The following is a 24,447-nucleotide window of genomic DNA, read 5'->3' as shown; positions in this document are numbered from 1 at the left end:
AACTTACATCTCATGGGTGCAGTGGTTCTGTCAGCCAGGTAGATCACTGTGACTGGGATGGTGATGGACTGGTCTGTCATGGGACTGGAGACAGTCAGAGAGGTGGACAGGGAGCCCTGGCTGGGAACTCTGGGATCAGCCAGGCTCACAGTGTACACCACGTAGCTGGGCAGCCCATAGGACTTCTCCTTCTCCTGCACCTTCACTGCTGGGGACTCACATGTCACCTGCACAGGAACATCCAACCTGACACACACTGCTGGGCACAGCACTGAACAGAGCACACCTCCATCTTCCAGGCCAGCTGCAGCAACCATTTCACAGAAACACAGAGCCAGTGGAGTCAGATGTACCTTTACAGTGACCTGCAGCATTTCCCCCTGCCTATTGCCAAGGGTGCCCCCTTCACCTGCCCTTTCCACAGGTCTGGGCTAACCCCACACAGCCAAAATCCACGGACCCTTACTGGGCTGCGTGGGCTATGGGCTGTCAGTCACACACAAGAGTCCCCCAGCCACAGGGGTCAGGCAGGTTTCTGCTTCCTGACCCACGAGCTGCTTCACACATGCCAGGCAGCACACCAAGGTGAGCCTGGCACACCTGTATTACCCCAAAACCCCAGGGCCAGGCTGCATGGGCCCCGGAGCAACCCAGCGAGTGCGTGGCACCCCATGTCAGTGCGTTGGAACACGATGAGCTTTAGGGTCCCTGCCAGCCCAAACCACTCTGGGATTCTGCGAGAAGTGAAAACTGAGGAGGAACACATTCCAAGACACGGAGCATGTCCAAAGCACCTCAAGTAAAGATGGCAGGGAGCGCCTTGCATTGGAAAGCTGCATGTGACAGCTCCAATCGCTTGCAGCTGCGCCGAGATCCCTGCTGAGTGCGCCCTCACCTCCAGGCTCTCCAGGATTTCAGTGTCCCCGAAGACCTTGAGCACAGAGCTGGCGTCCTGGTTGCTGAGCAGCATCTCGGCCTGGTCGGCGTAGAACCAGCGGCTGAAGGGCACCTCTGCCGCCACCTGCTGGCCGGGCAGGGCGCGGCCCCGCAGCGCCGCCGCCACCCGCAGCGCCGCCCGGCCCCTGCTCAGCTGCTTCAGCTGCTTGTCGGTCAGGCTGTGCATCCGGACGGAGCACGTGTAGTGGCCTGCGGGAACACACAGCCCGGGCTCAGCGCTGCTCACCCGCCAGGGGCTCTCCACACACGGGCAGGCTGCTGGGACAGCTCCAGAGAAAAGCTAACAAGGGTGGTGAAGCTCCACAATCCATAGATGGATTGGCACAGTGTGTCTGTTGGGTCAAGCATCGCAATCCCAGCACTACAACGTAGGAATTATTCCTTGTCCCAAACTGAACATCGTGAAAAACACTATGCTGGTAACTGTGGATGATTCAGATACCCTTTCAGGGCCTCCCTGGAAACTCATCCCTTAGATAAGAAATCCTTCCTTAGAATGACTCATGCTAGAGAAATGTAGACCCCACAATATCTTCTAGAGCCCTAATTGGTCCTTTCTCGATCCTCTAACTAACTGGCCACTTCTTTGCCTAAAACCTTAAAGTAGTTGGATAGTTTTCAAATCTGTAACATTACTGGTGCATCTCCCAAGCCACCCCAACCCTACAAAAACTCCTTTGATACTCTATGTAGGCAGATTGCTGCCGGACCCCTTCTTAGAAATAAAGTTGCCTACAGAACCTCTGTGCAGCTCTCCCAGATCTCCTTCTCTTAGATGGCTAAGAAAGCACTGCAAGCAAAATGAAATCACAAAAGAGCCTACACCTTGCCTGCATTTAAGCACTTTGTGGCTGAAGTCTGCCCAAAGAAACCAGGAAAGGCTGTTGCATTCAGAACATTTTATCCAGGCTTGTTGTGGCAGCCTGGGGCAAAACCCCTACCCTGGCAGCTACAGGTAACTTCCAGTCACATTTTATTTTAATATGCCACTGAGACTCAGTTGCACTTTGAACATAATATTTATGCTAATACTGAAAGGCTTTACTGAAAACAAGACAGAACATCCTATTTTATATTCTTTTCAACTAGTGTTAAAATTTTAGCCAGCTACGATCACCGTCATCAAGTCTGTGAAGATGTAGTTTATTTATAAAAGATCCTTTAAAAGTTATATATTCACCATGTTTCTAGTCTCATATGGGACCAATTAGTCTGTTAGTAGCAGTAAAGATAGTAAAAACTTCCTAGAGAATGGAAGATAAAAAGCATCAGTAACAAGGAGAACTTGCCAGGTGCATGTTGTCCTCTTATTTTCTTCCCCTAGTTAAGTAACAGAAGCATATGCAGGGTAGAATAGGGGCTTACACAATGGGTGCAGGGATTAAACTGCCAGATAATTAATGTTCTTCACCTACAGTCCATGGTGGTTTGGTTCTGTTCTAAATCATGCTATACTTTCAAAGAATTAACACGTTTTTTAGACTTGACAATTTTATTTCCACCTCCATGGTGTCTGGCAATTTCCCCTTTTTTAAGACCCAGTTCATGATGTTTTGGGGGTACTTGTCAGCTGATTGCTCCTTTGCTTCTCTGATTAACTACAAAAACTCTGAAAAACATGAAGTGAGCTACCACTGACTTCTGGCTTTCTCTGAAAGCCAACAGAGGATTCTGTCACAGGCAGAAAATCCACTGAAAAAAGAAGTGCCCATGTGAACAACTCACTGAGGCCTGAGGTCCTACACAGCAAAGCCCAGAGGCTTCAGAAGGAAAGAGAGGAGGTTTAAATGGGATGTTGGGAAGGAATTCCTCCCTGTGAGGGTGGGGAGGCACTGGCACAGGGTGCCCAGAGAAGCTGTGGCTGCCCCTGGATCCCTGGCAGTGTCCAAGGCCTGTTCAAAGTTGGATGGGGCTTGGGGCAGCCTGGAACAGTGGGAGGTGTCCCTGCCCAGGGCTTTAAGCTGCCTCCAACCCAATCCATGATGCTAGGATTCTGTAGAATCTGCTGAACCAAAGAGTTTGTGTTTATCTGCAGCATGGCATCTTGTCACATCTTACCTGAAACTGCATCAAATCCAGGTTCTGCCACAAAAATATCCTGTGCTGGGAAGTCAAAGGCATCACTGTTGAAATCGAGATGGCAACTGAGAAGGGACTGGGGCTGCAACTCAGCAATGGCTTCGGTCTGAGCAGGTGAACACTCCCCTAGGGGAAAGGAAAAAGTTCATCTCTAATTAATTACAAAATAAAATTGTAACGAATTAAGTTGAATTAATTAAAAGCAAAATCACAGCTTGTAGTATTGAGTTATTCTACCACTTTCTGAAATTGTTTCACAAAGTTATGAAAATCTTAAAACAGCTGGAAGTCACAATCAGCTGTCCTTGCTCAGGTCTAATCCCAAAGAGACAGCAATGAAATTTTTATATGTTGTGGGGTTTTCTTGACAGGAATAATTTATTTATAGGAAAGAATAAGCCAGAGAGAATTTTCTGCTCAGATGTGTCTTGAATAACTTGGGAGCCTCGAGTTAGATCCTGGCAAGATGATTTTTTTGGTAGGCTAAGAACTTACATATGGTAAAATAAAATACTATTGGAAGAAGAGCTAATTGTTAAGCTAGAAGCTAAAGAGATCTGTAATCACACAAAATACAGTTTATTAAATAGAGGACACATATGATACTTAATCTTTATATTGATTATAACTGGTGATAAGTTCTGTAAAAGATTTAAGGATGGTAACTAAGTAAGAAAATGTAACAACTCCAAGAAGACAATTGCAATTAAATATTTGTAAGGTTTTCCTGGTTCATTCAGGAAAACCTTACAAATAATTAAATATGTAAGCAATTAGCTGATTGCCCATTAACTGTTTTTTATATGATCAAAAATGGCACTTCTATTAAAATTTAGTGATTTTACTAGTTGTGACATATTAATAGTGCCCCAGAACACCTTCCAAATTCTGTGCCATGGCTTCTAGAGCTCCTGGAACTCTAGAAAGGCATTTGAGGTTCCTGGGGATCTTGTTACCCTTAAACAACAAACAAAACCCCCGTAACACAAACTAAAGCATCATGAATCCATAAACACACAATAAACTATCAACATAAATATTTTAAATCACACCTTTCAAATTTTTGCCTGTTTCCCCAATTGAAACAATGATTTTTGAGGCTGCCACTCTCTGCAAGCTTGTCTGCATGCTACTGGCATGCATTGTTGTAGTCTTCTGAGGTGCATTAATCACAATCTGAAAAAAGGATGAAACACATTGTTACCAAAAACTCTTTCAACAAATAAAAATTAAGGCAAAACCAGACTGGATTGGTCATGAAAGACTCCACGAGATAACGTTTTTCTTTGAAATCCCACATTTCTCTAATATTAGAAACTGCCTTTCCAAGCAATTTAAGCTAAAACATTTTGTCTTCCTACCCAATCCCCAGAAGTTAATATGCATAAAGCCCTATGTCTAAATTTAATTTAAAAAGAATGTCTAGTGCTTATGCTGGCTGATGCAGTGAATTGTGTCAACAGTACGATTGCATTGCAGATAAACAAAATAATTTAATGGAGTACTTCTGATCAGTGATGCATGGCACAACACTTGAGCAAGTGCTGCTGGCATCTCATCCTGCAGTGAAGCTTCATTCACACAGCAGCCATACTCAAAAATTGGTAGCACTCAGAAACAACTTCGCCAAAAAAGGAATCCAAATGTACAGTTCAAGAACAGCAGAGGTGAAAAAATTGTGGTGCTACATTTTCCTCCTTAGTACAGATGCTTAAAAAATCATAACGTTTTTGGACACATACCAAACAGTTCTCAACTATCTGCATTTCTAAAAGAACATTTCTAAATATTTATAACAAAAAAAAAATCTCATAGAATTCAGTTTGGTGAGGGTCCACCCTAAACAAACCAACCTCAGCAGGAATGGAACAGTGCCTCACCTCTCTGTAGGTTTTCAGTAACCCAGGGATCTCATAGTAGACAGTGACCACCCCAGAATCCCTTGCCAGGGACACACCAGTCTTGGAGTCCACGAGAAGAAGAGCACTTGAGGAGGAGCTCCACATGCCTGGCTGGCCTGGAAAACACCACAGGGGCACTGCTCCACACCAACTGCAGCATTTCCTGGGCACTCTGGTGCCTGTGAGTGCCACTGGCAGGCAGGGCACACCCTCCCAGTGCCAGGAACCACTCTGGTGACTGGCAGGCAGTTATTCTGACACAAGCCCATTAATAGCAGCAGTCCCACACAGTGAGTGCAGGCAGTCCTGACTCTGCAGCAGTCCCACAGAAACAGGGCTCCCAGCTAATGGAACAGTAATGTCTGAAGTGTGATGCTCAGGAATTCAGTACAAGAGACATATTGCATGGTGCAATTAAAATTAGAGAAGCTGATCTAACCTATTTTTATCATTAAAAAGAACAGTGACATTTGATTCTGAACAAACATGATCAATTATGCATTTAGTTTTGCTGAGAGTGAGCCAGAGCCACGCTCACAGCTCAGAGCTGCTGCCCCACACAATTGGAGCCCCTCACCTTCCTGGGCTGTCAGCGAGGTCCTCAGGCACAGGACATCCCCCACCACCACATCTGGGAGCTCTGGGAAGATGGCATGCTGGACAGGCAGTGGGATGTAGTCTGCAGTGCCACTGTGCTCTGCATCCCACACCCTGAGCAGGGTCAGCCCCACGTTCACAGTCCTGACCACAAAGGTGTTGTTGGCAGTTCCCTTGGCGATCTGCACGAAGTCATCCCTGCACACAAACAGAGAGCAGCTTGGTAAGGGCATTATCTCTCCAACAGGAGAGGGATCAAACTCTTCAGATGGCTGGCTCTTGTTTTCAGCAACAGCCATCTGATGAAATCTGCAAAGTAAGGAAATCATTAAAATTATTTAGGTGCCACTGAGGCCAATTTCAGTTCTCAGTTCACCACTATGCTGAGGAAATAAAGAGATAGTAATTATGCATGAAAGCTACTTCTTAATTGTGAGAACTGGAGAGCTTTAGAATGACATCATCTGACTCTTTTGCCTTTTCTTAAGAGCCAAGAAATCTGAACACCAATATACAACTTTCCAGGCCTAACAATTCCAGTGGATTGCCAGTTCTGGCATTTACCCAAATTCAGAAGGGTGCTCTGCAGAAAACAAGCCGTGTTTCAGTAACAGCATAGGTGGCATTTTACTGAAGACCACAGGAGGCTGCTTCACACCACTTATCCTGTGAGGCAGAGACCAAAGGGCCCTTTGAGGTTTGTCCCTGCTGTGGGAAGGTTGCACAAGCCTATCTGAGGAGACAGCCCCTGACCCAGAACGTTCCCCACCTTACATAAGCGCTCGGTGAGTCAGTGGAACACAGCAGCACTGGGAGAGGCAGGTGCTGATGGAGCCGTGGTTCCTCTGGGCCCCTGCTGCGTGCAGGGGATGATTCACAGTCACAGAGCAGAGCACAGCTCCTGCAGGCCCCACTGGGATCACACTTATCTGGGCAGCTTTCCATGGCTGGGGAATATTGAACTCTTTTTCCTGCCACTGCCTTTGAAGGCTGCAGACACAAAACCCTTGCTTTGCTAATCCCAGCCCAAGCTGATCTTCACTCAGAATAACCTTTGTTCTGTGTGTGTCTGGCCTTTTTTTGCTCTCTTAATTACCACCCGTGACAGACACCCACCTGTTGGTGGCAAAGTTGAGCACAGCGTTGTGTGAATGGAAAGTATCTCCAGAGTTATCGTGGAAATGGACTGCAAACGTCAGTGTCACACCCAGGGGCAGGGCCAGCAGTGCCTCTCTGTTCTGGGTGAGCAGAACAGGCATCATGGAGATCCTGAGGTAGGAGATGGGGCAGACCTGCAAATACACCAGCAGTGAGAAGTTAAATTGATTTTTATGATGCCCTTATAAAAATAATCTAAAAGAGGTCTCATTATGTAAATATCCAGAGCTGCCTTTATGAGCCATTTGCATTTAGCCATATGCCAGGACTAACATGTGAAGCTATTATCAGTGTCTCCACTTCACAGGGTGAAAGGGGCCTCTGACACTGCCTAGTCCAGCCCCCCTGGGTTACCCAGGGCCAGCTGGCCAGGACCATGTGCAGCCAGCTCTGGGGCATCTCCTCAGATGGACACTGCACAGCCTCCTGCAATGTGTCCAGCAGCCACCCCAGTGAAAAGGGCTGTCCTATGCTCAGACAGTGTTTCCTGTGTGTTCCCCTTGCCCTGCCATGGCTGACAAAAGCCTGGCTCTGTCTGCTTCGTACCTTCAGAGCTGGTATTTCCTAGCCCTTTTTTTCTAGTACCACTGGGAGCTGACACAAACAATAATCCTGTAAAAACATACATCACACACAGACTTCAGAGAACACATTACTATCCTACCAATTCAAACTGTTAGGAATCCCTGAATATGCAAGAGAACAAGTGGCCCCTAGACCTCTCTCCTAACAATTCCTGCACAAGGTGCAATTCACTGCCCAGCATTAGGAGAGTAACAGGATGTAGGTGTGAGGAAGAGGATGGGATGGTCACTGCTGCCCAGCTGCCCTGCACCAGGTGAGAAAGCCAAGCTGTTTGAGGCAGAGCTGGCAGCTGACAAACCCTGAGGGGCCAGCAGGCTGAGCTCTGCTCCCTCAGTGCCTCTCTTCAGCCAGGACAGAAGTTGGGAGCTGCTCCAAACTCCTTAGGAGAGTCTGCTCCATTAACCATATGTGCACACCCCCACATTTCTGCAGGAACACTCCACTGAAGAAAGGTTTTCTGAAGACAAAGACTTGACAACCTATTCTTTTGGCTTTTAAATAGCGTATTACTGTTCTTGATTAACTTACCTAGGTTAACAAGCAAAATTACCCAACAAAAATATCTACCTGCTCTTTTTGCTACAGCTGTTGGAAAACAAATAATGGACGGACAGAGGAAGCAAAAGCCCTCAAATACATTGAGAAAACTATTTTAAAAGAAGGCCTCAAGCTTATCTTGCAGAAAAATCCCTTTATTTTCCTGACCTAAGAGGCTCAGCTAAAACATAAAACTCTGCTATCTGAAAATGTACATGTCAGAACTTCAAAAGGAAAGGACAAATTTGGCCTCAAGCAAAATACATCTTCGGTGAATCCAAAAAAAAAAAAAAAAAAAAAAAAAAAAAAAAGTGGCTGTAGTATCAGTATATCCCACTGTCTGCTCCACAGGCTAGTTTTATCAGTTAAAATCTCCACGCATACAGATCTCTGCCCAACAAGCTGTGGTTACAAGCCAACAGAAACCCCATTTCCCTGACACATTATCAAGCTTGCTTTACTTTAAAAGTCTCAGCAACTCTTCCACAAGGGACAACTGCTAAATTTAATATTGATGAAAACAGCCTTTTACTGTTAAAGCATCTCAGGTTTTGAATTACTTTTTAATTGAAGAAAAAATAAAAAATAAAATAAAATAAAAATAAAATAAAAATTAATAAAATAAAATAAAATAAAATAAAATAAAATAAAATAAAATAAAATAAAATAAAATAAAATAAAATAAAATAAAATAAAATAAAATAAAATAAAATAAAATAAAATAAAATAAAATACTGGGTGCAGTAGGTCCAGGCAAGTGCTGAGCTTGGTCCCATGCTAAGCTCACTGTCATCCTTTTTCCCCCACCCTCCCTGGCTTATGTAAGAGCCCTTCTTTGAGCCAAGTTCAAGGTCTAAGTGTGAAGTGATGCTGCTGCAGCAGTTTGGTTCTTAATTGTGTAGACCTGTAAACTGACAACACAAGATCTTATGAAACGAGGACAGAGTGAAGGAGAGAGCTTTGCCTTAGAATGACACAACAGATTCAAACTCAAGTTTTCTGACATGACCTTTGGCAAAACCCCTCAAGCTCTCTCAGCTCTTCAGCCATAAAATGAACTGTGCTACCTCATGAGGTTAAAAATATCATTTCCATATTTCCATAAAGGTACTACAGTTGTAATAAGTACAGGAAAACAAATGAGCTGTACAGGGTGCTGAACTGAGCTGGGTCCTACCACAGAGAGCTTGGTATCACCACCCTGAGTACAAGACAAACTCACACAGGGGGATCTGACCAGTCCCACTGGGTGCTGACTAAATGGCATTTGAGCCACACCCAAACCCATCAGACATCTTTCACTTGCCAAAGGGAAGAAATAAGGTCATGTGTAACAGAGCTGGAGCATTCACTGGCACCACCTCACAGCAGGGGTGGCTTTAGTGACACTGGGATCCCAGTTCCTGTTCCATTCCCCACCCAGGAGGACAGATCCACACCCCATCCTACAGGCAAAGCTGAACATCATGGAAAATACCGAAATTCAAATTAAAAAAAAAAATCCACCAAGCCACGTCACAGAGATTACAGGAGTTAAATTTAGAAATAACTTAAATCACTCAATTGGACATCTCTCTCCTTTAGCTGGGCAGAGGGAAGATGCTGACAGTAAAAAGGGACACCAGGAAGGGATGCAGTGGGTATCTCAAGGCTCATACTGCCAGATGCAGGAAGTTCTTGGTTCAAGGATTTTTTGAACAGAGATGATGGGCATACATTCCCTGGTGTCCCACGGTTCAAAGCTCAGAACTATTAATTCCTACACTGCTCATTTTTCAGAGGTGAAGTTCAAGAAGTGCAGCCAACAATCCCTGTTGCAGTAGTGAAGATGCACTTGAGAAAACTGCAGTGGAAGAGAGATGACAGTACCTTAACAGCAGCTATGATGGTCTGGTTGATGCCAAACAGCTCCCAGGAAATGATTTCAATCGTTGAGGATCCAATCACAGAGCCAGAGACAAGGAATCCTCTCTCGTCGATTGTCACAACAGGGACTTTGTCTGGCCCGTCCAGGACACGGTAACTCAGGGAGGCCACTCGGTCCCTGAGGAAAACCAAAATGCAGGGAACCCCTTAAATGTGTAAAACCATGTTTAGGGTTTCTTCCAACACAAACCATTCTGTGATTCTATGAAACTAAGGGTTCCCTCCCCCTAAAATGTAAATGCCTCTAAAGCTTTGCCCTCAGTGTGTGTCCTACTGTCTCTATCTGCCCATTATATGCTAGGAAAATGACACTTCAAGCCAGATATGAGTCTAAAATGTCAGTCTTTTAAAACAGATTATGCAAAAAGAGTTTCTCATTTGGAAATGACTTTTTAATCTGAAAATCCAGCCATAACCTCTGTGTGAGAAATACACAGAATTATATTCCACAAAGCCTCAATCACCCATCAAAACCTCTACAGGAAGCAGGATACTGCTTTAACTGGCTCAGCAGCTTTTAAAAAAAGGATCTGAAAGTTCCCAATATTGAATGAATTTTCCAGTTACAACCTAATACAAGATTTGACAAAGTCAAAGAGAACAGATAAGATACCATGAACCAGCAGGTAAGTTGTGTATTAAATGGATGTACAATGACACTGCGAGACTGAAACATCCCCCTTGAACACAACTGCCCTGCAGTTCAATAAAGGGGTGACAACAGCCACAGTATGGAAACTGAGCACTGACCTGTTGGTGCGAAGTTTAATAAAGGAATTTGGTGACATTAGGATCTGCTCTGCTTCTATCTCTGGAGTGACTAGTTGAAGCTGTTCAAACACCTGGAAAGTAAGAGTCATTTTGGTCTACTGCTGTGTGCAGTGTAACTTTAATCATTATTAAAGTATAACTTTATTTATTTAATCTTCAAAACAAACAAACAAAGAAACAATCCCAAACTGAATTGTAACTTCCTTTCTTCTCTTGTGTACTATATATGGTAAAACAAGACAACTGAACACGAATATTTGAGAATGGAGAGTCAGTATCTCCTACAATTTATTCTGAAGAGCATGTATTTCCAGGGCTGTGGCTAAACTAGGAAGCAGCATGAAAACAGAAGATTTCTCATAGGAAAAGGTGTTGGGAACCCCATATTCACCAGAGTTACTTTAGACTCTCCCTGCCCCTACAAGCCTATGAACTGAGCCCAAACAAGGAACATCATACAAACAAGAGTAAGGACTCAAACCAAAGCTGGAGCTACCCCTGCATTTCAAAGTCCTGGCTTCAAATACAGACTTCAGTTCTGAAGGAGATCCTTAAACATGAACTGTGTACAAAATGATCCTACCTGAATTTGGATTTCATCAGACAGCTCTCTTGCCAGGTTGTGGAACTGGTTGGCTGCAGCATCAAGGACCTTCACTACAACTTTCAGGCCTGTCCTTCCCTTCACTCTGCCATGAACATCCACTGCAAAGTTGTAGTTTGCAGGAAGCTGAAAAGCAGCCTTGGACAGGAGAAAGGGGTTAAAGTTGGACTCATGGAAAGCCCAGACGTTGGCACAGAGGTGCTGACAACTGATCCTGCACTTGGAGGCAGTGGAGGCAGCCCTGTTCTCTGCATTGCTCTGCTGTGGCTGTTCCCTTTCCCCAAGCTGCACACACACACAGACCTCACCTCACTGTGCCTTGTCCTGACATCCAGAGTGTCCCTCTTGCTGACAGACCAGTGGAACGTTAACCCTGGCACGGCATTGCCAAAGGAGAAAGGAGTCTGAGTGCTGGTGATGCCCATGACATAAACTGGCATCTGGAAAGAGAGAAACACCCTGCTTGGGTAATGCCCATGCAAAGCAAACACCTGCCCACAGCAAAGAGAATTAAAATTCACTGAGATGGGGGTCTCTCATGAAGAAAATGATTCCTCCCAGAGCTGCAGTGCTGTCACCAGACGATGTGACAGGCATGGGCACAAGCTGCAGCTCCAACACATAAAGACAACAGAAGTCAGTCCCAAACAACTCACCTGAGTTCCAACTTTCATCCGTGTAATGGGTGCCCGAATTCTCACAGCTGTCAGCTGGACCACCTCAACTTCCACCTTGTCCTGGGAAGGAGGAAGGGAATGTAAGCACTTGTCAAAAAGAAACCAGATTTTACTTCCAGGCTCTACAGCCCCTATTTTGCAATTATCTAATCACTGCTGCCACATGATTTGTGTGACTTGTCAGAGAAAATACAGATGGACAAGTTCAGTAGGAATGTAAAAAACTGAAAAGGATTAACTTTTGATTGATAGGCATTTTAAAATGCCTCCTAAATTGAAAAAAGAAATCTACTCAAAATTGTTGATGACATGAATGATGGAGCTGAGAGGTGAGAGACAGCAGTGGACAAGATCACAGGGGGCTTCACCAGAAGGGGGATGAAAAAATCCAGGAGGAAAAGAAGACATGGAGAAGAGTTAGAATGAAATGAGGATTGTAGAGCACCAAATGGGACAACTGAGAATAAAAGGATGATACATGACCCTGATATCTCCTCTTCATATATCCAGACATTCCTGATAGATGTTATTCCTGCTATATACTGGGGAGGAAAGGTCAGATCTGGACCTCACTGGGCAGCAGATTTACCTTTCAAGTTCCCTTTGCCTCCTGTCACACCATTAGGGCAGACTGCTGCCCATGCATTAAAAATTAGAGATTTCTTGATATTTTATTTTGTTTTAAATTATTTTGTGTCCTCTTGGCCTGTGCTGACACCTTTCAAGCAGCAGAGCTTTGTGGTTCACAGCAGCTGTGCTGACCTGTGCTCAAAGGCAGAAGTCATAAGATCTGGCCCAAGTTCTTTTGTTCTGAGTCTCATGCAAGTCTCAGGGACTTATGCTCCCTTGCAGGCATGCTCACTTCCTTCACACTCATCTGCAGGAAAATCTAAGGATACATTCTGATGGAGTATCAGGGGTTCACTGCTAGTACCCCACAGATTGTTTCAGACCACAACAAGGGATGACAGTGTTCTATAGAGACTGCTGCAGCTTATGAAACAGTGTGGGGTTTTTTCAACAACAACTGCCCTCTGGATCCTCCTGACCTAAGAGGGAATGCAGACAAGGACAGTCTTCTGCTGCTCTTTAAAGCTTCTTCAGATGAGCCTTTTTAGATGTACTAACCAATCTTGAAGATGCCAGACTGGTCATAAAGCCTCCCTGGTTATCTGGGAGACTCTGGTTTCAGGCACAGCAAGATTCAGCTACCTGTTCAAAGTACCACCTGTGCCAATACCTGTGTAAGTTCACAGGCCAGGGAGTAAGGAAGGAAAGCAGAGAAGTGCACGAGGTAACACTGCTCATGCAGAAGGACTGTGTGTCCCCTTTCAGAGCCAAAGCCATGAGTCAGAGAGCCCCTGTCAGCCCCCAAAAGCACCAGAAACATTACCTGGGACACCACCACAAGCTTCTCTGTCTCTGCATCAACAGCCTGCAGCACTCCTGTCACCACCCCACTGCCAATGGCCACTCCTCTGACCAGCCCAGAGCTGTTCACTGCTGCAACGTGCTCGTTGTTGATGGAGAAAATGATGTTGGAGAGAGGCTGGGGGCCTCCTTCAGCAGTGATCTGTCACAAGAGCACACAGAACAGCCCATGAACCCTTCAGATGGTTCTGGTCACCATTACAGGGCACACCCTTCCTGCTCAGCACCACAGTGACTCCAGTGCTGCCTGCACCTCCTCAAGGCAGCTCAAGGATTATTCCCCCTGCACAATGGTCCCTGCAGGATATCAGCCTGGGAAATGCGTGAGCTGAGCACAGCAGTGGACACTGTGTCACAGGCTGATTCTACCTCCAGCCCAGAAACTTTACCTCCCTTTCTCTTCAGCAGGTGAAGAGATGTGCTCTGTGTTCCAGTTTGTACAACAAGCCCACTATGCCTAATTCCAAGGAGCTGAGAGATCTACTCATGCTGTGCTGGTATTTAACACCAGAAAAGCTGACACTCCATTGGCAAAAGCAAATACAAATCCTTTGATCCAGCAATAGAATAAAACAGAAGCTGGCTCAAGAATGACAGGGTTCTTGTTCAGAGGAGTATTCATCACAGAAAAACACAATGGGCTGGGTGGCAAGGGACCTCAAAGCTCACCTTGCTCCAAGGGGAGGGACACCTCCCACTGTCCCAGGTTGCTCCAAGCCCTGTCCAACCTGGCCTTGGACACTTCCAGAGATCCAGAGGCAGCCACAGCTGCTCTAGGAAACCTGGGCCAGGGCCTCCTCACCCTCACAGGGAATAATTCCTTCCCAATATCTCATCTGACCTGGGCTCATGTTGGGTTTGAAGCCACTCCCTGTGTCCTGTCACTCCAGGTCCTTGCCCAAAGACCCACTCTAACAATCCTATCAGTCCATTCAGTGTGAGTAGAGTATCTACTGCTGAAAATCCAGTTATGAAGATTCATTTCGCAACAGAAATTACAAAATAAAAAATTATGTCAGAAGATGCCTCACCTGAATCAAGGCTCCAATAATTAGAGTCATTTTCCTTGGCAGTAGTCTAAATGGGGTAAAGACCTAAAAGCAGAAATATGAATACCTGTGTTCAGGATCCTTCAATCAGATAAATTATGCCACAAAAGAGTACAAATGTAAAACTGAGTGTTTAGCTGCTTAATCACAGTAAATTGAGCATGCAGAAATTAAACTCATCATCTGCAGTTAACACTGAAATCTGACTGCCATGAGGTCAACTTCCAGATATAATGAATTTTCTAGCAAACTGATTACTATATTGTAACCATAGTTTATATATTCCTGTTCCATTGTAGCACAATTTATTTATGTATCTTATCTGAAATTATTTACTTCAATCTGCTGTGGAGCAGAGTTGATTCTCTGTCCTCTTCTGTCAGTCACAGTTGCCATCAGACTCGTCTGCCCAATGGTCATCCCACGCACCAGGAAAGCAGCAGTGTGGTCATCCACAGCCTCCCTCAGAGGGCTGCAAAAAGCCCATTAAAGAGACATTCTGGGTAAATTACAAATAACAAAGCAAAGGACTTGCTTAATGCCAGCAGCTTTACCACAAGGCTGTGACTATGTCTGAAGCAGAGTTAAGGGAATTATCACATTTTTCACCGTGGCTCTTTGCAACCTGTGCTTTATTGCAACATTAAATACCTGAGATTAAAATAGAACAAGTAACAGACATAATGAGTTTGATAACATCAGATGTGCCTTCACACAGCACTCTTTGCTGGACACTATTTGCCAAGTCACTGCTTCCCAGATGCACAAAGCTTCATCAGACATGACACTGGAGGGATGCAGTCTCATTCATCAGCCAGTAACATTCAGGCTGTTAATTCAAGCAATTTCCCTCACAAATAATATTTTTTTACCTTTTAACAGATAATTAAGACTTCACAAAAATAAATAAAATCTCAGCCATTGTGTATTACCGTGCCTCCAACCTAATACCTTTATTCGTTTTTTGCAGATTAATTTCAAAAATCCATTAACTTACACAAGTGAGACAAGCTGAGATGCTGCTCTCAGACTCAGATCCATGACAGGGAAGTATTTTGCCAGAAGAAGTTTCTTTGAGTCATCCAGAACTCTGACATAAGCCTTAACTGTTTTTCCAATCTCCACCTGAAACAGACACATCCAATCATTCTGTATTCAAACCACTCTCATTTATTAACATTTCCTTTTTTTTTTTTTTTTGTATCACATTTGTAGTAGGGTAGTGGAGACAGAGCCCCAAGGTTAGATTAGCACTGATTTTAAAGACTAATCCCTGCCAGCTAGAGTTAGTGTCAAATGAAATGAATGAACTCAGGTCCTTCAGCTGGCAAGGGAATAATTAAAACATCCAGAAATATCAACATTTCTCTTGTTTAAGGCACACCCAAGCTGGCAAGTGGAATGAGCTGGACCTTTTTCTGCTCAGTTTTAAAACCCAACATATGGAAAAATGACCTTGGGGCAAAACCTACTCCTAAAAGAATTGTTCACATGCACTTTAAACAGGAGGAAATGTAAATGAGCACATTCATATAAGTTATGGATTAACACACTGCTGTGTAAATGCAAAAGTTGCTGCCACACAGAACATGAACAGGTACCTGACACTCTGAAACACTTATACCTAAAGGGATAAATTTGGGAGAGAGAAACAGAGACACAGGGATGTTGTAGCTGTTTCTGTGTTGTAGAATCTTGTCCATGTCTGATCTCTGTGCTCAGGACCAGCACAGGGAGTCAGGGCAGGCTGGATCAGCTCCTAATGCTGCTTCCAAGGCACTGACCTTGTCAACAACTCGCACATACACTTCCTGGATATCAGATACATGAATTTCAGCTTCAGCTGGGGCAGGGAAAGCCAGACACAAGTCATGAATCATTACAGTCACTGATCCTGGGAGCAGAGGCTGCACCTGCAATGCCAAAAGAAAATGCATTATAGCACTTCTTTTGTCTGTTGTTCACAGGATAAAATTTGTATCCATTTCAGGGCAGAAGCAATTGGATGCAGAAATCTCCAAGCTTAAGACACAGAGAATTCTTCCGCCAAAATAAACATCAAGCTGTAAAATGTATGTTAAAAATATCATGCTACTGAGCTAATGCAAACAGCCCCCAGGCACCAAGTGAATTAACAGCTCTTCATCTGAAACAGCCTGGAATACTGCTACTCTCCTGCCATCAGGAGAAAAAACAGAGAAATCATTCAGAGCAACAAAACTTTTCTTAGTAGAGTGAAAAACAAAGTGATAAGAAAAAAAAAAAAAACAACAATCAAGGACAAAGATTATGTCTACAAAGCATTAGTATTGCTTCCTGTATGATTTGTACTCTACTGTCACTGCATTTCATCTGAGCAGCCAAAACCTGTGTTAGATCCTGGCAAGTAAGAGGACAATGAACAGATCAAGTATTTCTTTAACACAGCTATTATTTCATTAATTTTAAAGAAGGAAAATGTTACACTTCTTAATGGAAAAAGAGACCTCTGGTCACAAACACAAGCCCTCAGAACTAAGCACCCATCCCAAAATACCCTCTCCCAAGGTCATGCACCCACACCTTGCTCACATCAGCCCTGCAGCTCCCTGACCTTGCCCCAGACCCTGGGACACTCCCAGCTGCTCTCCTCCCTTTGGCCAGGGACAGCAGTGAAGCTGGGTGTCCTGCTCTGTGCTCTGAACTCAGCAAGGGGAAATGGCCAGGCCCCCCAGTGCAGGGGAGTTCAGTGAGCTGGCAGCAGCACCACAGGAGTCAGCAGCAGAGCAGTGGGGAGAGATGACATTTTGTTCTTTAAGGGCATCACTCCTACTTCTGCCTCAAAATAGAAAGAGATGTGAAGTTTTAATAAAGGTCAACTTCCAGAACAGCAGCAGTTCCCAGAGACGGTGGCTAATACAGGGGCTGGGCAAGAGGGCAGGGGATGTGGTCAGGGGAGGGAGCTGGAATGCAGCTCAGCTGGGCTGGCAAACCAGAGAAAGGAAACAGGGAAAAGGGCAAGCAGGGCTACCACAACTATTAAAACTCTTCCTGTCTCAGCCACCTCTGCTGTTCTCCTCTCCCATTAGGTGTCCAGTGGCTTCCAGTATTCACTGATGACCACTCTTCACTCCTTCCCTGCTACCACCCACTCATGCCCAGAAGAAGCTGCTGTATCAAAACTAGAGGGAGAGGTACAGAATTCCTCCTTGGCAGCCCCACTGAAAACTCTGGGAATCACTGCTCCAGATAACTTGAATTTAGTTTCTCAGAAGGGTTTATTGCCAACTCCTCCTCTGTCAAGTTGGCTGCACTGGTAGCTGCCATGGCAGCAGCCTGACAGAGCCTGCTGATTTCCCGGGCCATTCTGCTGCTTCCATGGAAAAACCCAGGGCTGGTAGTGGGATTTAACCCAAACAGAGCACACAGGGCTAACAAACCTGCCAAATGCTTGTGGGGTTGCATTTTTTAAAAAATGTGTTGGAAGTGGAGTTTTCTCTCCTTTAATCTGACAGGCAGTTAAATCTCTCCCTACACTTCACAAAGCCTATTTGCTCTCACTGCTCCACTCCTGAATTCCAGATGAGAGCACTGAACTTATCTCATGTACATCAGCTAAAGCCATCAGGGAGACCTGAGTAAAAAACTATTAAGACTTTGAACAGTGTACTATGTACAAAACACTCCTCATCTTTTCTACTTTTTTCTCACCTCTACCTAGCTGGAAAAAATATTCCCACCTCACACTTACAACTGTTAGAGACAATCAAAATATTTCACAAATTCTTTTGATATTCTAATTTCCACCTTAGTTATCATTATTTCACAACTTTATAAGCATTACTTCTTAAAAGATAAATCTGTAAATTATACATTTATAAAAAACACTCTTTAGAACAACTTGTTTTGTTTCCAGTTCTTGCCTAATGAAAGCAGCAATGCAAACACAGTTTTATTGTTGTTAACTGCAGAATGCATTTCATATCCTGGACCTGATGAAGTCAAGCACACCTGCACTTTAGTGCCATGTTCCAATGGAAAAGTGCATTAGAAACTTCACAAGGAGATCAGAATAAACTCTTTAATAGACATTCATTCACAAAATCTGGATGCATTACTATGATTACAAAACAGCCTGAAACAGCACCATAGGATAGAAGAATTTGAAGCTTTCAGAAATGCTGGCCCACAGCAAATGCTCCAATATTACTCTGGAAATCAATTAATCTTATGTGTAGCTTCTGAGTAATTCTATCACATTATTCTTTGTGGTGTGTTTGTGAAATCAGGAACATTTTACTGCAAAATTGTGATGGGTGAAGTACTTGGAACTGGCTTTTATCTGATACAGAGAACACAAGTGCATCAACTGTAATGAAACAATTTCCTGTACCTGAGGCTGTACCTGAAAGTGCCAGTGAAAAGAACCCCTGCCTGAAGTATGACTGTGACAGGCAAACACATCCAAAACACAGCTACTGCCTCTCTATCCACACCTACTGGAAAATGCCCAGGAGTGCTGGGTTGCCAAAAAGGTGTAAAACCACAAAATACTGCACTCACCACAGCAGTGCCTTGAGTCTCCTCATGTGTCACTTTCACAATATTTGGCACACTGGTATTAATGAAAAAATATCCAGAACCTTGTTGGATGAGAAGTTCTGCCTGCAAAACCAGAAAAGCATCCAGAATTAAGACTGTATCTTTCTAGTAAAGCTGGTGTCCTCACACATCTTCTGGAATGTGTGATGTTTTCCTCCCTGCAGCTGGAAGGCAGCAGAGAAACTCCTCACCTGGACATCAGGGTGGTTGTAGATGGAGAGCTCAGCAGGGCTCACTTTCACATCTCCCACGAGCATCAGTTCAATGGTGGCAGGCCCTGGGAGCACAGCTTCATGCTGCAAGGAACAAGGTCAGAGTCAGAGGGCAGAACACTGCCAGTGTCTGGGTGTGCAGGGAAAGCAGGTAACCAAGGGCCAGAGCACAGGCTGAGGGGAGGAGATGCCCACAGAATCCAGATGCCAATCCTCCGCACAGGGAAGGGCATCCTCAGGGCTGGGCTGTTCTGCACCCCTGGCCAAGGGAGAGGATTGACCCAGGCACTGCAGGATCAGGGAATGATGGCTGACAAGCACACACAGGGTATGGACTCTGAGCCATGGCCTAAGCTCATACAGAATGGTAAGGCAAACACACCAAGTTTTCTATCTTTAACTCATCCTTCTGTGATTCTTCTTAGAAAGCCATTCTTCCCTAAACATAAGTACATGAGCACTGGACCAGATGCAGGTTTAATCACTCACTCATAACAACATTAGCTCAGAAAAGGAAAAAGGTTTCTAGAGGAAGTCACTACTCTGTACCCATTTCACTTCATTAGTAGAATTATTTCCTTGATGTAGAAAGGATGTCATCATTCCCTAATGCCATAATAGGGTGTTCCATTTAAACATGGAACAACAATCAAGATATCTTAATATCCCATGTTCTAGATTTTTGGCTGTGTTTTTGGCCGCAAGAAAGGAGAGTGGGCAGGTTTGAAAGCAGAATAGAGCAGCCCATTGTTGATGTACCTGAAAAAAGCAGCTAAGTCACCTCATTTAAAAAAAAAAACAATACATGAGCCTACAAAGTGCAGCAGAACTGACATCTACAGTTGCCAGAGTCCTCCCAAACTTAAACACAGAGAATAGAACTTGAAAGAACTCCAGTGTTGTCTGAATTCAAGGAAAAGTTTAGAGCATTCACTTGTATAATTACTTCTAAAAGAAAGAAAAAATATTGAATATTGCTCTAACAAAGCAGATCACAGTGAATTACAAAATTATTGAAGAACATCAAGTATCCATATTCCAGCTCAATTTTTAAGAAAAAGAAACACAACCAAAAATCTCAACTTCAGTAGCAAAGTAACTGTGTCTCTGCAGAAATTCTCACTAAACCAGTCAAATTCTTCAGAGAAAATGCATCTACACTATGCTTCTCCACAGGAGAAGAGTGGAAACCTCACAGGAAAGTCAAAACCAAGTGGCAAAACAGATCACCTCTCGAAGAATTTACTAAGCAGATGCTACACCTGGGCCATGCTGAGAGGAACCTGGCCCACAGGGTATTTCACATTACTGGTGCCCATCTGGCACCTGCTTTGAGTTAAATCCTGTAACCTCTCACTGCATATTTTACCCTCTGCCTCAACTCTGTTTTCAAGGTACTGCATATAGTCCAAATCCACTTAAATCTTGCTTAACAAGATTAAAAAGAAATTCCAGTTAGGAAGCAGAATATTTTAAGAGTCAGTTATTGCACACATCAGTTGTTCCACAGGCTGAAACCTACCCTTATATTTGGTTTAAAAAAGTGACAAAACCAGAAAATTGCCATCTGTTTACACTTGCCCTCTTTGCTCATCATCACTACCTTTTGCTGTTTTTCTTCCCTAGGCTGAGTATGTACAAACTAAGTATTTCAGGGAGTGGCTAATGACTTGTAAAATGAGAGCCTGGGTTTATGGCTGGCACTGTACAATGGAGGAGTCTCTCAGAAAAAAAAAAAAAAGAAAAAAAAAAAAAGAGCATTACTCAGAGCCCAGACTAACATATGGTCCATATGAGGAATCACTCAGCTTTTGCTTTGCTCATGCAGAACTTTCCCACCCATCCTTGCAGGGGCAATAATCCATTTGCTTTCCCCAGTGACAGCTGCATGAAGCACATGGCTGCTTTAGTGAAGGACAAGCAGCAGAGATTCACCAACTCATTAAAAACCCTGAACAGAAACAAAACCAACTGAAACAGTTCTGTGTAATGCCCTTGCCCAGATGGTTAAAAAACTCCCAAGGACTTGGATAGATTTGATATGGATAGCAGCACCTAGTGCAGAGGAAAGCCGGAAAAGCCATGAACCAGTACCAAACCTCTGCTGTATGAACACGTCTCCAACTCCAGCATGGAGCTGCCTCACTGGCACAGTGCTGTGTGTGGAGGGAATCAATCCACCCAGGAAGCCTGGGCATTAAGCAGAAGGAAAAGGCAAAGCCCCCCCAGGTGCTGGTACCGGTATTTTGGCTCTGGCTGCCTTCAGGTGGGGCTGCTGGAATCCAGTGGCAGTGGCAGAGATGGCAGCAGTTCCAAACTCACGGTCAACTACCACAGTTTGTAAGCCTAGAATGCAACACAGGTGGAAGAGACACTGCTTAGCTCTTCTAGCACCATTCCATCAGACAAGAATTTTCTCTCTCAAGACAGATTCTAGACATTAGACTTAGCTCCTTTTTTCTCCTCCCATCAATAATACACAAAAAAAAAAAACCATGTTAAGATGAAGTATGACTGTAGATTACAGAAATTTCTTTAATCAAGCTCAGACATTACCAAACAGATTTAATCCTGACCTTCAAACAATGCAATGCTCATTTAAATCAACATACCATGCATTTTCCTCTGACCATTCCCCTCTTTCTTCAGAGTCAGCTCCACTGGCAGCTCTGGCTCAATATGAGCAATGGCCTTATTTGTGGATTCCCACACAAGACTCAGAGAGCTGAAGTTGTCAAATTTCCTGCCCTGCTGGTCATAGGCAGCCAAATCCAGTATTGGATTGCGGTAATTGGAAACAGGAACCTGAGAAAGAAGGAATATTTTGAACTGAACACATATAAGAGGATTTTTTTAAGCATTAAAGAAAATGAGGTTTGTTACAATTACCATGAAACAAGCAAACGAAAAAAACCCCAAACCAACAATAACAAAACTGAAACACAGCTCAAAAATTTGTTTTCAGAATTCAAACAAATTATGACAAACACTGCTGTTTGTTAAAGCTCAAATTCTGGTGTTTTTCTAATGAAATGCATTAGTAACAGCAGTGTACCAAGACAGGCTGACACATAATGGAGCCAGAAAAGCAGGTGAGCTCTGAGGTGGCTAATAATACACAAAAATCTCCTTTTTCTCTTCTTATTACATAGAAGCTCTTTAAAATGATTCATCAACTGCAGTTTTAGGGAAGGAGGATGACTTTTACATTTGCCTGGGAATATTAACATGACAAAACGTGGTTTACTCAGCAGCCAACGTGACAACACTCACTAGAAATAAAAACAGAATAGCCAAGTTCTTTATGCCTGATAATCCACACACATCCATTGTCCACTCACTGCAGGACCCCCCCCAGCTCCTGTGCAGGAGCTCCCAAGGGCAGCAGTCTGGCCACAGCACCAGTTACTGCTCCTCCTGCAGCAGCTCAGATGTTTTATTTCACACATGGAACTCCAAACACTGATTTTTCAGCTGTAAGAACACCTTCTCCTGTCACTTCCCAGGCTTACCACTTGCTCGTTCTGCTGGAGCAAAGCGCAGGAGAGATCAAGCTGAGGGCTGCCATAAACAGGAATCAAAGCCAGCCGGGAAGGGACAGCACAGACAAACTTCACCATAGCAGGTTCAACCACTGGGAAAGGGTTGGTGACTGTGGGGCTGTTCCCAACTGTTAAGGTAATAACCTGAAACCAGCAAACAAGGAGAGAGTTGAGTTCAGGCATGCTGTATTTCCACAGGTCTCAGTTACACTGAGCAAAAATACAATTCCTGGGGATTTACAGCACTACTGAGACACAGGAATGAGGAGCATGTTTCAAGAATGGTTCTTTATCACTAAGAAAGTACTGTTCTGGGAAATCTTCCTAGGTGTTCATGTTCATTACTATCAAACTTGTTTCAAACAACAAATCTCTTGTAACTGAAAAAACAAACAGCAGGTGTTCTTGCAGAGTGAGAATGGAACAGCCCAAAGGCAACATTTATAGTCACTTCAGTGTGTTTAAAAACATCTCATCTTTTATTTCACATTCATTTTTTAGCCTTCAGCAAAACGAAGTGGATGTAAAATCAAAGAAGGCTGAGACAGCTCTGGTCACCTGCCTTATCCCCTCATGCAGTGGTGTGGGCAAAGTCACTCAGCTGTGATGTGCAGACAGCCTTGCACAGACCTGCACATCCACACCAAGGCCTGTTCCTTTTGAATCTGCACTTACAGAAATAGCTCCACTTTGCAAAGAGTCCACTGAGGATATCAGTGAAACTCTGCAGCCCAACCAAAATGCTTAGGCCTTGCAGAATTGCAGGAGGAAAACAGCCCATCGAAGGTAAAAGCTTCATGGGCTGGGGAGGGTGAATAAGGCAGGAAAAATCACTTCTGTATGTTGGAGACAACAAAACCAGGTGCAGAATGAGCGTGGCCATGCTCACCAAGGCTGCACAGAGAGCAGAGCAGTCAATTCCTGTGGCTGCCATTTGTTAGAAAAAACAGAATTACATTGGAAGGTAACATGGTTAAGAGGAGCAGGTCAGATAGAGGAGTCAACCTGCTCAGTAACCTGCTCTGATCCTACTCATGCAAACTGAAACTGCACTCATCAGGATGATCAATGCATCCCACAACATAAGGCTTCCATGACCTGGGTTTATACTGCAATAAACCCATCATAAACCACTTTTTAACATAATGTTATGAAATGCTCACTTTAAAACCTGCATCACAATGCATAAACAATGTACTTACCCAAGTTTTTTACTGGCTCATTATAAAAACATCTTGCAAGATGAACAGGCATATGGCACCATAAATCTGCCTGGAGGCAGTTCTCAGTGCCTGAAGGAGGGTAACACTGAGCCCTTCTGGCCCTTACCTGCTCCCCCAGTCTCCTGCACAGCACCCTAACCCAGTGCTGGTTGTTGTTTCGAGGTGTGGGAGGTTCAAGTAGAGACAGGGCAATGCTTTCTGCATCCTCAGCATCAATGTTCCTGAAGAACTTGGAGGGTTCTTGGACCCATGGCCTTGGTCCTCCTTCAAACAACATATCCTTAGAGGAACCCAAAGTCACTACAGTGACAGATGGTGGATCGACAGCCTGCAATCAATTAATTAACTCATTAAAAAATAATCATCTATTTACATAGTTCAGCTGTGCTCTGCAGAATAAACTTCCTTCTGAATGAAACAGCTGTATTGGTTACTTGGATAAGGCTGTGATTTCTCCCATGCAGCGGTTTGTCAGCACACTTAGTGAAAACCAGAGCTGCACCAAAATCCACAAGGATTCTGTCCAGCTGGATTAGATTCAAAGGAAGCCATGGATCCAAAGAAAAGTTTTAGCTGCATTCTAATCACATCTCTCTCATGAAGAATTACAGCAAAGG

At 44.1% G+C, this 24,447-nt stretch overlaps 2 protein-coding genes across 2 annotated transcripts in view; one reads left to right on the top strand and one right to left on the bottom strand.

Annotated features, from left to right (window-relative positions):
• Window positions 1-24,447, top strand: part of LOC306807311 (uncharacterized protein) — a 1,031,843-nt gene that overhangs the window by 445,321 nt on the left and 562,075 nt on the right. The window lies entirely within an intron of this gene.
• NUP210 (nucleoporin 210) overlaps window positions 1-24,447 on the bottom strand; it is a 46,253-nt gene that overhangs the window by 2,250 nt on the left and 19,556 nt on the right. The window contains exons 17-39 of the mRNA XM_079317371.1: window positions 23,937-24,158; window positions 22,578-22,751; window positions 21,678-21,870; window positions 21,305-21,411; window positions 19,045-19,149; window positions 18,815-18,916; window positions 16,057-16,185; window positions 15,270-15,397; window positions 14,609-14,744; window positions 14,255-14,317; window positions 13,186-13,365; window positions 11,772-11,852; window positions 11,424-11,555; window positions 11,095-11,253; window positions 10,491-10,582; window positions 9,684-9,858; window positions 6,651-6,826; window positions 5,515-5,732; window positions 4,917-5,053; window positions 4,089-4,212; window positions 3,016-3,162; window positions 896-1,146; window positions 8-227 (exon numbers count right to left, since the gene is read on the bottom strand). Coding sequence (XP_079173497.1) covers window positions 8-227; window positions 896-1,146; window positions 3,016-3,162; window positions 4,089-4,212; window positions 4,917-5,053; window positions 5,515-5,732; window positions 6,651-6,826; window positions 9,684-9,858; window positions 10,491-10,582; window positions 11,095-11,253; window positions 11,424-11,555; window positions 11,772-11,852; window positions 13,186-13,365; window positions 14,255-14,317; window positions 14,609-14,744; window positions 15,270-15,397; window positions 16,057-16,185; window positions 18,815-18,916; window positions 19,045-19,149; window positions 21,305-21,411; window positions 21,678-21,870; window positions 22,578-22,751; window positions 23,937-24,158 — 3,451 coding nt within the window. The remainder of the gene's footprint in view (window positions 1-7; window positions 228-895; window positions 1,147-3,015; window positions 3,163-4,088; window positions 4,213-4,916; window positions 5,054-5,514; window positions 5,733-6,650; window positions 6,827-9,683; window positions 9,859-10,490; window positions 10,583-11,094; window positions 11,254-11,423; window positions 11,556-11,771; window positions 11,853-13,185; window positions 13,366-14,254; window positions 14,318-14,608; window positions 14,745-15,269; window positions 15,398-16,056; window positions 16,186-18,814; window positions 18,917-19,044; window positions 19,150-21,304; window positions 21,412-21,677; window positions 21,871-22,577; window positions 22,752-23,936; window positions 24,159-24,447) is intronic.

This window comes from Erithacus rubecula (assembly GCF_903797595.1).
Source record: "Erithacus rubecula genome assembly, chromosome: 13".
NCBI classification, from domain to species: domain Eukaryota; kingdom Metazoa; phylum Chordata; class Aves; order Passeriformes; family Muscicapidae; genus Erithacus; species Erithacus rubecula.
Note: the sequence above shows the minus strand (reverse complement) of the source record. Positions and strands in the feature narration are given on the sequence as shown.